Source organism: Gavialis gangeticus, unplaced genomic scaffold (assembly GCF_001723915.1).
Source record: "Gavialis gangeticus isolate Ggan-Ray unplaced genomic scaffold, GavGan_comp1, whole genome shotgun sequence".
Classification (NCBI taxonomy): Eukaryota; Metazoa; Chordata; order Crocodylia; family Gavialidae; genus Gavialis; species Gavialis gangeticus.
Genome location: NW_017729034.1, coordinates 84,706,137 through 84,721,754, shown reverse-complemented (window position 1 = coordinate 84,721,754; position 15,618 = coordinate 84,706,137). Strand labels below are relative to the sequence as shown.

The following is a 15,618-nucleotide window of genomic DNA, read 5'->3' as shown; positions in this document are numbered from 1 at the left end:
CAGCTTGCCTAGGATCGAGGTAAGACTAACTGGCCTATAGTTTCCCCTCCTGCTTGCTCTTCCTCTGTCTCCTGCTTCCTCCCTTTTTTGAAGATGGGAACCACGTTGGCCCTCTTCCAGTCCTCCGGCACCACTCCAGAGCACCATGAGTGCTCGTAAAGCCATGCCAGGGGTCCTGCAATGACCTCGGCCAATTTCTTTAGAACTCTAGGGTGGAGACCATCCGGACCGGCTGAATTTTAAGTGGCTTCTCACTAAGGTAATTCTGGTCTTAACATATTTTGCCTAATTTTATTCATTTTTAAAAATTTTCCATATTAATTAACACATGTTTGTGCAACAGTTCTCAAAAATCCATCAAAGTAGAAAATAATTCAGAATAGAATTAACATGGGACCAGTTTGGGGTTCAAACAGTTTGTTAGAAAAAGATACAAGTGCAATCCTTACCTAGCAGAGCTGCCATTATAGACTACAAGTTTAGAAAAGGGATTCCCTTTCCAAACAATTATAGTTATGGGGCTGTGTGCTAGTTTGGGGCCCGAGTCTTGCCACATACACTTCCACGTAGCAAATACATTTTACTTTATCTGAACTGCCCTCTGCAGCCATGGGGTGCTTATACACAAGTATGGAGGCTGCTCCTATGTGCTGTAATTAAAGCGCTGTCAGAGCAGACTCAATTAATTGAGTCTGCTGGAGCATGATAATTACTGCGCTGCAGCCAGCCTCCATGTCTTGTGTATCAGTGTCCCAGCACTTCAAAATGGTGGCAAGGGGTGCTTTATCTAAAGCTCATTGAACAAGCTTTAAATAAAGCACCCCCGCCACCATTTTGAAGCTTGGAAACACTGATATTTGAGAAGCTCCAGGTGCTTTAATTAGAGCGGCTCTCCTAATTAAAGCCCCCCCACTTCCCCAGAGCATGTGTATAGATGCCAGGAGAGTGTAAGAGTTGCCTTGAGGAGACATAGAGCTAATTTTCAAGAACTCAGCATCTATAATGGAATAGTTTCTTAGTTTTTTTGTCTGTCTACTGATATCAAGATTGGTGTGCCTTCTGGGAAGCAAAAATGAAGTGACATGCCCTTTTCCTGTTACATAGGGCCCCTCTACACATGCAGATAAAGGCACAATGGCATCTGATGCACGGTTCAAAACAAAATTGTGCCTTCTGCCATGTCTCACATGCATGGAAGGGGGCCTGATTGTGGGGTGGTGCATTAGATCCCATTGTGCTTTATCACAGGTGCAGGGGGAGCTTGGGATTCCAGGCTCCCCCTATACCAGTTCCTGCATCTGCAAGCCCTGCAGCTGATGGGACTCACAGGAGGGACAGCATTCCTTGTGTTGCCCGCACTGTGAGTCTTGCAGCTGACTTTCTACTGCTACCACTACAAGCCCTGCACATTGCAAAGCTTGCAGTGGGGACAGCAGGGAGAACTCCCTGCTGCAAGCATCTCAGCTGACAATGCTGCCCCTGCTGCAGACACCACATTGGGAATGCTGCCAGAAATGTGAGCCTTGTCAGCTGCAGGGCTGATAGTGTGTGGTGGAGCCCTGTGGCTGTGAGCTCCCAGTTGATGGGGCTTCCAGCCACCTGGGAGAACTTGGTCACATGTTCAATTAATGGCATGATTTGAACAAGCTTCAAAGTTATTTCAAATTTTTTGTGGAATGACTTTGCAACTTATTTCTTGTTTCATCACACCATTCATTGGTTGAACATGCAGATGTGTCACAGCCTAAGGCGTGATTTACTGGTTAATCACATCTTAAGTGTAACGTGTAGAGGGGGCCATAGTACCAGGTAAGTTTGTGATCAGTCAGTAAACTAAGCAGGAAAAATACATTAAAAAGAAAAAAGGCTGTTTAGTAAGCCCTCCAGCATTCCTTGGTGATGTTTATGCCTTTGACATATATTATTGTGGAATGGAAATTCATGTTAGAATCTTATCCATAATCTGATTTATACCTACAGGCTGTATTTTTTCTATATGTGATACATATATAGGATCATGGGAAAGCACGGATGGAAGAAACCTCACAAGGTCATCTAGTCCAGCTCCTTGCTCAAGGGTTGATCAACTCAACTAAACCATTCCAGTCAAGTGTCTGTCCAACTTGTTCTTGGAAATTTCCACGGACATAGATTCCACAACTTTTAGGTAGCTTCTCCCAATGCTTAGCCATCCTCACACTCAGAAAATTCCTCCTAATCTCCAACTTAAATTTCCTTTGCTGCAATTTGAGGTCATTGCTCCTAGTTCTGTCCTCTGTGGACACAGAAAAGCCCTTCTCCATCCTCTGTCTACTGCCCTTTAGGTATATAAAGACTTATTACATCCTGCCTCAGTCTTCTCTTCTCCAGACTAAATAACCGTAGTTATTCCAGCCTTTTGTTACAGACCCATATAGTTGCTACAGGTTGTGTATGCATATTTATGTATAAATAAGTATCTGGTCCCTCCAGCTAAGTTTAAATTTAAGCAAAACATCAAATAGATATGTCGTAAAGTGGGACTTAGGAGTCCTGCACCCTATTCCCAGTAGTGCCACTAGCCTGCCAAAGCAAGGTATCTTAGTTCTCTGTGTTTTTGTTTCTTTCTTCTCTGACCCTTTGTCTTTCTGGGGTCATACTTTAAAGGGTAGCACAGTACACTGTAATACAAATAATAAGTAAAAATAATTATAGTTGAAAATCTGTTGTCTTCAGCAACTTTCAAGGCATTTTGCAGGTCACATAAGCCTCTTGCATCAAGCTATGTGCAGCTTTCACTTGTTTGATGTGGGAGAGGGATGCTAAAAGTGTTCGTCACACCACATGTGATCATACTTTTTAAAGAGCTTTATGGAGTTACTGTCTTTGAGCAGCTGGGAAAAAATCAAGTTCTTGCAGGTTAGCCCACTTAGAAGGAGCATTAGGTGATGGATTCTGGTATGAGAATGTACAAAATCCTGCTTTTCTGAAGACCAGAGGAATCTAGTCGGAGACAGTTTCTCTCTTTACAGCTCTTGACTCAACAGCCCTTTTTCTCTAGGTTTCTCTCAAGGCAACGTACCACATATCTTTCAGATTGCTATGCCTTGTTTCTCACTTTTCTCATGCCTGTCTCCCGTCCTCCTCTCTTTCCGGGCAAAACCCATAGCCAGTCAAAGCCTGTTAGCTTTGAGAATTCATATTCTTGAGGGACCTTGATTCAGCTTTTGGTTATTGGCAGAACAACATGCCTAAGGCCCCTGGCACATGTTACATGATACAGTTAACAACATCTTAAGTAATTATCTGGCCACATGTTAATGCAATTAATAGTGTGATAAAATAAGCAATAAACTACGAAGTTATTACATTAAATGTGGCTTACTCCTTGTTTGTTATTACACTGGTTAATACACAAAGTTATTACACAAAATATGTGTAATAACTTTTGTGGTTGGTTCCTTTCACACCATTAACTGAACTTGTGGCCAGGCTAATTGGAGCTCCCAGCCTCCAGAGCTCATGGAAGCTCTTTACTTCCATGTGTTCCTGAGGCTAAGAGTGCTGATCAGTTGATTGTGGGTCACAGCCTTGGGGGCTTCCAAGGGTGGGAGACATGATCAGCTGCTGCTCCCAGCCACAGGAACACATTGGAGCCCTTGACTCCAGTAGGCCCTCCTCAGCTGAGATCAGCAGCATATCAGGGCTTCCAGCCTGCAGAGTGCAGCTAGAGTCAAGGACTCCACTGAGCCCCCATGGCAGGCAGCTCTGATCAGCTGATGGCTCCCAGCCATGGGAGCTGGTCAGGGCTCCCAGCCCCAGGAGCTTGCTATTTGCCAGTGCAGGGGGAGCCCAGGATCAGGCTCCAAGGCTCCCCCTGCACCAGCACTATGGCATGATAGGATCTGATGGTTGATCCCACAGTCGCATCTCCTGCCATGCACATGTGGCATGATAGGAAGTGTGATTGTGTGGATTGTGCATGAGATCCCATCTCACCTTTAATTGCACATCTGCCAGGGACCTATTTCTTGTAGTTATCCTAAATGAAAAAAAAATCTGTTAATATCTCATATCAGATAACTGTTAATATTAGATTAACCTAATATCCGATACCAACTGTACAACTATCTGATACTGTACCAATATCTGATACCTACATACAGGTTTGTTTCCACTTCTGAGAGCATAATTCAGGTCAGTATTTGGAACTCTGTTGACTTGAGCAAACAGGTAACTTTAGTCGCTCTAATAGTCAGTCCTTTAACCCAACCTATGAGGCTTCCTTTAGACTTTCAAAACAGTAACTATTTCTTAAAATCTTTACATAAGCACCTTTCCATTGTTCTCAGAGACAGTTGTTACTGTTCAAGTCTCAGATTAGTACGCTGAAGTTGTAGTTTGTAAATAAGAGAGAGACAATAACAAAAGTAATGAGGGTTTGTGTGTGTGTCTGTGTGTGTTTATACTTTCCTAGTAGATTTCCTTTTAACTCCCCTAACTAGTGAGTATTTATATAGGCAGACATTTTCAAATGAGGGTGCTCAAATTTCAGCACCTACTGGATATTAATTGTCAGACTGCCAATTTACATATTGGTAAACCCTACTTATTGGTAAGTAATCATCTTTTGTCTTCACTGTGCCCTACTCTTTCCAGTGAATAATCACATGAATAACAGAGCATTTTAAATTTTGTGGAAGATTCAGTAGCTTAGCAAATATACATTCTTCAAGTCTTGTACATGTATGTTTTATGTAGCATGTCTTTGAGGACCCTGAAGGGAAGATTGAATTGCCAGCATCCTTAAAAGTGACTTCATGGAAACGCCCGCATGAATTTTTATTTAATAAGGTAAGAAACATCTATTTAAGCAATACACAAGAGTAGGCACAAGCAGTAAATATAGAAATGTAGACTTTGGGTGAAAATGAACTGATAGCCTTTCTGACAACCTGTTTTCCTGAAAATCATATTTGTTATGGAGAAACTTGGAAGTTTGTGTTTTACTTGCATTCTATAATGTCCTACAGAAATTATGGGACATAATTATGTCGTTTTACTCAGGTTAATGATGCCTCAATCTCTGAGTTGTCCCAGTGAAAACAACTGCATTATCTTGTTTTTGTTTTTAATACAACTAAAAAATGTTATGATTACCTGCCAGCCAAGTACTGTCAAAGATATGGACATGTGTAGGCAGATTGGAGAAGTACAACACTTAAAGTGGGAGCAGAAAGAGAGAAAGCTGATTGTTTTGACTTGGACAAGAGAACTGGACATGGGAGGGATTTAGTGTAGCATTGGTAGAAGCTACAGTGGTTGTCAGACTGATAGAATATAAACTCACCATTATTTGGGAACTGCATTGCAAACGCTTGGGTTGTCTTTGGTGGATGAGGTAGCTACTACATTTAGGGTGCTTGTACACGTGATGCCATTACCACATAAAAGTGACAAAAATATCACTGTGTGTGGCTTAATGGCGTCACGCTGTCCATGTGCAAGAGTTTTGGGGATTTTAAATGAGTTTGCATTGTTGCAAATGGCCAGGGGGCAAGCTGACAGCTGAATTATTGCAATTTGCAGTGTTGCAAACTAAACTACATCCCAATGTAGTTTAATTTGCAACTTTGCAAATTGCAATAACGAAGCAGTCAGCTTGGACCCCGGCTGTGAAGAGGAGGGCAGGCTCCACAGAAAAAAAGGATTGGGCTCCTCACTGCTTGTGTCTTCAGCAGCTCCTGTGGCCAGCAGGATGGCTGGGGCCAACTGGGAACAGTCTGGTTTGCCCCTGGGGCAGTGCAGGAAGGCAGTAGTAGGGCGGCTGAGTTTGCTGACGGTGGGGATGGTGTACAGGGTGATGGAAGCCTGGGTGCTGCCCCAGCTCAGAGGTGCCTGATTCAATGCTTCCTGAAGTCTGCCCAGGCTTCCAGCACCCTGTGCACCATCCCCACCACCTTCTCTGGCTGCCAGCAAACCCAGCCACCTTCCTGAGCTTCCTCAGGGGAAGCCAGCTTGTCCCTGGCTGACAGGTTGCATTTCTTTCTCAGATATACCTTTCAATTTTTTATGGCCATATGCATGTGCTCTGACATGGGTTCACAGGTAGCAGTTAAATAAAAAAGGCACTGCTCTACTGTTATCTAACATTATGTGACCCTTGATACCTTGTGGAATGTGTAATACAGTAATGGCTTGCCAGGCAGTAGGAAGCTGCATTTATTGTCTGAAGGAGGTAATACATACCAAATTTGAGGTATCAATCTCCAGGATTTCTGTAGCTGACATGCAAAAAAAGAGTGCATTTGTGTGGACACAGTTTCTAGTTCCTTCATTTTTAGTTTCTTGTTCAAATAATTGAGGAAAGATAGCAAGATGGTTACATAGTTAGGAAATGAATCTCTTCTAAGGCATCCTCCTGGCCACAGGAGCTTGCTGAAGGCAGAAGCAGTGAGGGGACTGATCCTTTTTTAAAAATTATTTTTGGTGGAGCCTGCCAGCCTCTCCTGCAACTAGGGGGTGAGCTGCCAGCAGGCCAAGTGGCCCCTGGTCTGCAGGGAGCCCTGGTCCTTCCCTCTGCGGTGGTGGTGCCCTGTGGGGCTGGCTGGGCAGACTACTGTTTGGCTGGGTGCTGCTTCAGCTTAGAGGCAGTGCCTGGTCAGATTCAACTGTTCCCCAAGTTGGCTTGGGGAGCAGCGCCCAGTGGGCTTCCACTGGGTGGGCTTGGGGAACAGTTGGATTGGGCCAGAAGCTGCCTCTGAGCTGGGGCAGCACTTGGCCCACTTGCAGCCTGCCTGGGCAGCCCCTAGGGTTGGCACTGCTGTGGAGTGAAGGACCAGAGCCCCCCCGACATAGCTCAGGGGCTACGGCTGTGGCCATGTTCTTCCTCGGCTGCAGGCAGGCTCTGGCTCTGACCAAAAAGAAAAAAAAAAGATCAGGCCCCTTGCAGTAATGTGACAGAAAAATTGAAATGGTGGGTTTCAATTAAAAACCCACTGTTTCAATTTAGGGGGCATGGAATAAAACCCGGAGGACTAAACCCCCAACAGGTGTACAAGTTGCCTTAGAAGAGATTCATTTCTCAACTATGTAACCATCTTGGTATCTTTCCTCAATTATTTGAACAAGAAACTAAAAATGAAGGAAATAGAAAAGATGTCCACACAAATGCACTCTTTTTTGCATGTCAGCTACAGAAATCCTGGAGATTGATACCTCAGATTTGGTATGTAGTACCTCCTTCAGACAATAAATGCAGCTTCTGATTGCCTGGCAAGCCATTACTGTATTACACATTCCCCAAGGTACCAAGGGTCACATAATGTCAGATAACAGCAGAGCAGTGCTTTTTTTATTTAACTGCTACCTGAGAACCCATGTCAGAGCGCATGCATACGGCCATAAGAAACTCAAAGGTACATCTGAGAAAGAAATGCAACCTGTCAGCCTAGAGATCAAAGTTCAAAGTTCATGTACCTCTTTTTTCCCCCCTCCTGTTTGAGAACTGCAAGTTTTTGGTGAAATACAGTATAAATCAGAAGGTCTGATTCTAATACTTTCATGGGGCTATTCAGACTATGGCTTCTCTTGAGCAGAACAAAGAAGTAAAGATCTGGTGTACAGACCTTACATTACTGTGTACTTAAGATTTAATGCTCTCCTTCTGCTCCCACTTCAAGTGTTCTACTTCTCTGATCTGCCTACACATGTCCATATCTTTGACAGTACTTGGCTGGCAGGTGATCATAACATTTTTTTAAAATTGTGCATAGCTCCTTTTAATTAATCTTCAGCTGCTTCTAAATAGAAACCAAACAAGAAATTAATAACATGTTTGTTGCAGGCTGGAGTGCTCTTCAGCTCAGAAAATCTGTTGCTTCTGATTATGTTCAAAACTGTCCTTTTCCCCTTTTGCTCCAGTCAAAATGCTTAAGTTTGTAAAGCTTTGCCCACTCCTCTAGCTTTTCAGTTTTTTCAGTTTTCCTTTTGTCAGCTTGGCAGTTTCATTTTATATTTAATATGTACTAAGCTGTGTGAAGTTTAATTTTTAATAGGGGAAAAATAAATTGACAATACCTAGTGATTATTACACAAAAAATGCTGCCAAAACACACAGAATGAATAGAGGTATGTGGAAGATTGATGCAAAAGAACATGGCAGGCAGAAATACATAAGAGTATCAGAAACCACATATTAGAGTCTAACATCCATCTTCAGAGCCCAAGGAACAAAGCATATATATTTTTTAAGAATGTGATTAAAATTGGATCTTGGCTTAATTAGTCACTACAGTTATCAGAGGCATTATACATTATTCTAAAATTGATCATAAAAACTAGCGATGGGAAACAAAAGAATGTAGTCATTAACAAATTAGGCACTGGCAAACGTGTGTGTGTGTATAGAGTAGTAAGGAAAGACTCAAGCAATTGAAAAATAGGTACAGTTTTCTTCGGTTTCATAGGCTACAGTCCTCATACCTCTTATTGCTAGATTGACTTATAACAGGGCTGTACAACTGAGGGCTTGAGGGTCACATGTAGCCTGAGAGCTTTTAAATTGAGGCTTGCAAATGAGATGCACCTTGATGCCAGGTGTTTGCTGAGCAATATCAGTGATTAGCCCATGAGGTGGGTCTGCTTTTGTCCAGAGTGTGGGGTAGCTCCACTTGTCCTGGGTCCAGGGTCTGGCAGTCACCATGCTTGCGGGCTGGGGACTGCTTCTCTGTGGTGGTGCCAGGCTGTACATTATCTTTGTTCCTACCTCCACAATGCTCATTGCCTTGACTGGGTCGCTGCTTTTCCACAGTGGACAAGTGTGGTGGGGAACACCCTGTTGGAGGGTGGAGGAAGGGAATACCCTCTGTTTCTCCTTCCTTCACCCTCTATTCCCTGGCTGTGTCATTCTGCATTAGTCCATAGAAGTCTGGTGTTATGTGCCCCATAATTCTCATTGCATAATTCACCAAGAATCTTTGTGTGGAAAATGGGTGAAACAAGTTGAAGCTGTAAAAAGCGGTTCTGAAGGTTACCTGTCTCAGTGGTGATGGACGTTACATTTTCATCATGCAGGAAATTCCAATAATTTTTGGAAGATATGCAATCTATGTACAGTCATTTATGCCCTCATTCAGAAATTTGCTGGCTAAGTGCTGGTAAGGTTCTCACAAGGTTCTTTGCTCTCTGAAAAGATGTTTTAGTTTTCCTAAAAAGAATAAATAAAAGTATGAATGGATCTAGTATTCTGAAATGGGAAGGTGCAGATGGTGTGGTGCATCAGCACATATAACACAACACATTTCTCCAGGTAAAAAGAAACTAGAGGCTTCTATGCTAGAGGCCTACAGTCATATTCAGTTTAAGAGTACAGCAAAATAAATATAACTTCTTTGGAATGTATATTTTTTACTATATGTAATATGCTATGTTATATATTAAAAACACAATAAACTAAGAAAAATACTCAAAAGATATTTTTTCTCAAGTCCTGTAGTCATTAGGATTAAATATACGTCGTTCAGATTCATATAACAAAATCAAGGCTTCTCAAGCACCTTGACAATGCATCCAGTGCTTCATTGAGTTGTTTCCACACCTGAGTTAATGTTTTTAGCTAGTGTTAAAAACAGTCTGCAAGGCTGTGAAATAGGAACTACATTAACAGGAGTAGCTAGCAGACAGCAGAAAGAAATAATAGCTTAATTAGTGGAACACTAAGACCATTAAAAAAGAGAAAGCATTGTTAGCACTTGTGGAATGAAGAGTATAGAAGGAATTGGGCAAATTATAATGAGCCATGAACTCAAGTGACTCCCTCACCACTACCTGAATAGAAATGCTGCTGCCACTGCCAGGCAGTTTGTTTTAAACTTTGGGTGGACCAGGAATCAAAGCGGGTGCAACTGAAGCACTGTAACCACCTCCCCCCTCACCTCCCAATCCGCTCCTGAGTGAAAGCTGACACTGCAGAGTTTGGATAAACTTCTGTCTCCAGAATTTCTGTTGAGTTGGTATTGCCATTCATTTAAATTCAGTTCATTTAAAAATGCAGGGTAAGAATCTGACAATAGCAGACCTCTTTGGATGCTTGAATGGTTTTTATAGCAAGCTTATACTGTTCAAGGCTACCTTTTAAAAGGATGATCTTACAGATTTTTCCATCTTGCAAAGAACTGAAGAAAGAAACAACAATTTTAAAAGTGTTTTGGGAATTTTCATCCAATATGGCAGTCATGATGGAGAAATTTAACAATTTTTTTACCAAACAGAGTTACTGAAAAACAAACTGATGCTCTTCAACAGCTTGCTCAGAGCTGCAATTTAAAATCAGTCTTCCACCATATACTTTGAGCTGTGTGATTTACAAGCCAACCCATTCCTTGCTAGAACACAAGAAATAGTATGGTACTTCTTTAAACTTGTAGCAGAGAATCTCTTCCCAGATATAAGGGACTTTTAGTTTAAAGAACATTTTAATGTTTGACAGTACATACCTATGTGAAAGTGCTTTTCCTTCAAAGAAGTTTATAAAGTTCTGGTATAGTTATTGATTTACAGATGAGGCCCTCACTCACTTGCTTTGACTGGCCTTAACTGAGGAGGGAAGAATTCTTGTGAGTGGTATCTTTTATTGGACCAATTGCATAGTCCAATAGAAGATACCACTCACTAGAATTCTTGCCTGTGGCATATTTCCTGGATAGTCATCTTAGCAACATCACCTCATCACTAACTTAATTGACGTCAGTTGATATTGATTCTCTTATGCAGTAAATGGATTATCTACACTTTTTACATTAAAAAGTTGTTAAATTACTATATTTTAATATTTGTACTTGTTTCATTTAAATATGTAGATGTTTTAATTTTGCCTCCTTTCTATACTAAAACACACACACAATCACATATATATATAAAATGAATTATTACTTAATTTAACTACTTATAATTTTAAATTAATATGTATTATACATATATATAATATAAAGTTAATTATATATCTGTCTGTGTGTATCTATATAGATAGATATATAAAACTAATTATTTAATTTTCATCCACACAAAAAAAAAAAAAAAAGATGCAGCCCATGAGAAAGATATGAATAGAAATTTTGGCCTGTGGTAGATCAGAAGTTGGACAGCCCTGATTTATAATAGGAAAACAAACAGTCCTGTGTACACAGGCAATATAGATAATAACAAGATGGTAAATTCTCTGTGGGTACCTTGATGGACTCTGAAATTGATACAAGTTGATTCTTAGCTTAGATTTTGTATACTTTCACTTGGAAGCATCAATAATTGAGATCAGACTTGAGCGTCTTTCTTAAAAAAATATGTACTTATGTTTTCACTTGAATTCCTGTCAAAACATAAGCTGGCATGCAATTAAATTGTTTGGAGAAGAGACAAGTAAAGCAAGCTGGGAAAAAGTAGACTTGTGTCTAATGAGAGAATGTGAATTTCTAAGTAAAGTTGACCAGATGATAAGAATACCGGTTTGCATAAATTGTCAATAAGTTGGCAATATACGGAGATGAAACATGTGATGAAATAGATTTAGTTTGAAGAGAAGAAAAGCGTGTTAAACAAATAATTCTTAAGAAACTTGAAAAGTTTGCTTAGCTAAAAAATGAGTAAAGATTCAAGGCTCAAATAGAAACGAACAACTGTTATCTATTTTAAAAGTGTCTACTAATAATCAGTGTAGACATATGTTAATCTCCCAAGAGCAGCTGCATTAACACACATATGTCACGTGCTATAAAGTACAATAAAACTTTGGAGGTTCACTGTCACTCCTATAGTAAAAATCTCATTTCATTTGATTATTATTTAACCATATGATCCTAGAATGATGAAAACAGAAATGTAAACCACAGTAGAACATTGATTATCCAGAATAATTAGTGTCACCGTTATTCTAGAAAATCAGTTTATCTGTTAATCAAACATCTCAGTATGAAGTTCTGAAAATAATTATTGTACAGGAAGTACGGGGGAAAAACCAACAAGAAATTGAACTCTTGGTAATGTTTTAAAATCTCAGAGCACCCTAAATAAGCAATGTACAAGTTATCTCACTGAAGACCAAAATCTGAAAGTGGGCGGATGGTTTTGTTAATACAAAACCTTTTATTTTATTGACTTTCTAGATAATCAACATTCTACTGTACAAGAAAATAATCAGTTTTTCCATTAATTATCTCAGAGGAATGATAGTCCTAGCTGAATTATCTTAAGACAACCTTCATCACATACTATACAGCAGCTGTGCAAAACTAATATTACAGTACTTGTATTGCCTAACTCCATACCTCATAATGGTTGTAGGCTTTGGAAGGAAATTTTCAATATCTCAAGTCACTTGGGTATTGAGTCAACTTATTCCTCTTACAGTTATTAAAATTACAAAAAGTGTAATCACTTGTAAATCCTTAGTTCTGGAAAGGCTGTTTTGACAATGGATAAATTATAAAATGAATAGAGATAAAAATGACAGTGTTTGCTAAGTAGATCATTAGCATATATTACACTCTGGTGATGACTCAGGCCCAGATGTCTACATCTTTGTAAACTGTTGTGCTACATTTATGCAAATAAAGTGAGTGTTCTTATTGAATACCATTGCAAAATTTACATCAATTTCATTAAAAACAGGGGTGTAATTTTGTATTTTGTAAAATACAATTCTCAGTGGCAAGTTATTCAAGAGTTTTTTTGATATGTTGGTAGAAAATAATTATCTTGGACCCTCTCTAATAATATACCTTCAATTTATCTAATAATCACAAAAAGTACTCAAGTTGTTAGATCCAGCTGAAATATAAACTATCTTCCTTCGGAAATATGCCAGTGTCTCCCTTTTGTCTTTCAGCATCCTTGGTATATTAAAGTTTATCATGGTTGTTTTACAGTCTCATTTCCACCTGTGAGAAATGAAGCAGTTTCTTTCAAGACGTAGAAAAAGGAACCCCTAAAATTATTTGTATGTAATTGTTTTTAAAGCTGTAGTTGAATGTTGTACAACAGAAGGAACAAATCTATTACAGTTAATATTTCATCCTAGAGTTCAAAGCCAGAAAGATCATGTTTTCTGGCCTCCTGTATATCACAGGATAGTACATTTCATTCAGATATCCCAATATTGGCCTCAGGCCTTTACATAGGCTAAAACATTTCAGTCCTCAAGAGGCAAAATTATTGTGCATCACCGACAGAGAACTGAGCGACTCAGGTGCTACCAATTCTCGAGGCCCATGTAGTGTAAGTGATTTGATTAAGCAACATATGGCCACATGGTTCCTCTCTTGGAATCATGCTCCTTGTTACAGAGGCTATAAACTCTTAAGGTCCTTTGCCAATCTGATTGGAAGGACAGTTCCTTACCAACCCAAATCTGATGGTCATTTTCGCCTTGAGTTATATAAGCAAGACATGTCTGACATCTAGAAAAGAGAACACTCTTAACTAATTCAGTGCAGCACAGAATACATTTGACTAAGTTGGAATTGGAGGAAAAATTATTTTTGGACTCTTATTGGTGACCACTAAAACCCTGAAACAGAAAATTAGCATATAAGTTTCATAATGCAGAGCTGCAAATACATACGAGTATGTTGAGAGCACCAGTTATCCTTCACACAAATCCTTTTTGGTTTTGGTTTTTGAGAAGTATCACTTCTTAAAGAAGGTTTTGATGCAGTTTAATAGCAATTAACTTAAATTTTAAACATTTACCCTTTTTTGTCATTTTCTGTGTTTTTCTTAAAAATTTTGAAGCAGATGACTTGACGTTCTTTTATTGTATGGACAAACATATTTTTAGCTGAATTAGAAGTGGAGACGGAGCTACTACTCAAGGGTACACATTGATGGTTATAGATTCATAGATTATAGAGTCGGAAGGGACCCAATGGATCATCGTGTCTGACCCCCTGCCCCAGGCAGGAGAGAGGACTGAGGTCAGACAACCCCAGCCAGATGATCTTCAAGAGGAGGCTTGACAACCTCCAAATTAGGTGATAGGACCACCTGTCTTGGAAGCCCATTCCAGACTCTGGCCACCCTTACTGTGAAAAAATTTGTCCTAATGTCTAATCTAAATCTACTCTCCACTAGTTTGCACCCATTATTTCTAGTTACTCTCTGGGGTGCTCTGGTAAACACCACATCCCCAATTCCCTGCTGTCCTCCCCTGATAAATTTATAGGCGGCTACAAGGTCACCCCTCAGCCATCTTTTGTATAGGCTGAAGAGATCCAGATCTCTCAACTTCTCCCCATAGGGTCTTTCACGGAGACCACTAATCATGCAAGTGGCCCTCCTCTGAACCCTCTCCAGATCCTCCATGTCCCTCTTGAAGTGTGGCGCCCAAAACTGGACACAGTACTCCAACTACATGACCACAGCCCACTCTTTGGCAAGAGAGGCAGTGAGCTGCTGGGAAGAGATGGCCTCCACCTCTCACCCCTGGGGAGGAGGCTCTTTTCAGCCAGACGGGCTAACCTGCTCCACCGGGCTTTAAACTAAGCCCACTGGGGGACAGGAGGACTACCGCCACTGCTGGCCCGCTGAGCAACCCTTGCAAAGCCAGCAGGCCAAGGCACTTAAGGGAGCCCATCCCTGCCCCAGCCCTGGCACAATCTGTAGGCAAGGCAAGATCCCCCAAGGGAACACTTGCCTGCCTGTACACAAATGCCAGGAGCTTGGGGAATAAGCAGGAGGAACTCATCCTCCTGTTTAATGCAAAAAATTACGATGTCATAGGGATAACGGAGACCTGGTGGGACTCCACCCATGACTGGACCATGGGTATAGATGGCTATACCCTGTACAGGAGGGATTGAGTAGACAAAAGGGGCGGGGGTGTAGCTCTCTATGTTAAGGAAACCTACATGTCCCTGCAAGCTGATGTTGGTGACCAGGGTGGACGACTGGAGACCCTCTGGGTCAAAATCCGTGGGGAACACGGCACAAGGGACACAAAGGTGGGAGTCTACTACAGACTTCCCACCCAAAGTCCTGAGCTTGACCAGAAGTTTGCCCGGGAACTGGCTGAGGCCGCATGCTCCAGGACCATGGTTGTCATGGGTGACTTCAGTTACCCGGAGGTCTCGTGGGAGGATCACTCAGCAAAATCCGAGCGGTCGCAAAGCTTCCTCTCGTGCATGGGTGACCTCTACCTGACTCAAGAAGTGTATAGGTCAATGAGAGGTGAAGTGCTGCTCGACCTGGTACTGGCTACTGGGGATGATCTAATCAGCAACCTAGTGATCGATGGGAAGCTGGGTGACAGCGACCACAAGCTGATCACCTTCACCGTTGCCATAAAGCTGGCAAGTCAGTCAGCAACACGGAAGTCCTTGACTTCAGGAAAACTGACTTTGACAAGCTCAGGAGGCTTGTCAGTGAGGCCATAAGGGACCACAACCCTAGGGGGAGGGGAGTTCAGGAAGAGTGGTTGCTCCTCATGGGAGCGATCCTCAATGCACAAGCTAAGTCTGTTCCATCTCAGAGAAAAGGCAGCAAGACAGCACAGGAGCCCTGCTGGCTCTCCAGGGATCTAGCAGAACTCCTGAGGCTACAACGAAAGCCCTACAAAGGATGGAGGATGGGATTCACTTCCAAGGAGGA

At 41.3% G+C, this 15,618-nt stretch overlaps 1 protein-coding gene across 1 annotated transcript in view; it reads left to right on the top strand.

Annotated features, from left to right (window-relative positions):
• ADGB (androglobin) overlaps nucleotides 1-15,618 on the top strand; it is a 360,063-nt gene that overhangs the window by 29,915 nt on the left and 314,530 nt on the right. Inside the window, exon 3 of the mRNA XM_019527460.1 lies at nucleotides 4,741-4,833. Within this exon, the coding sequence (XP_019383005.1) occupies nucleotides 4,741-4,833 (93 nt within the window). The remainder of the gene's footprint in view (nucleotides 1-4,740; nucleotides 4,834-15,618) is intronic.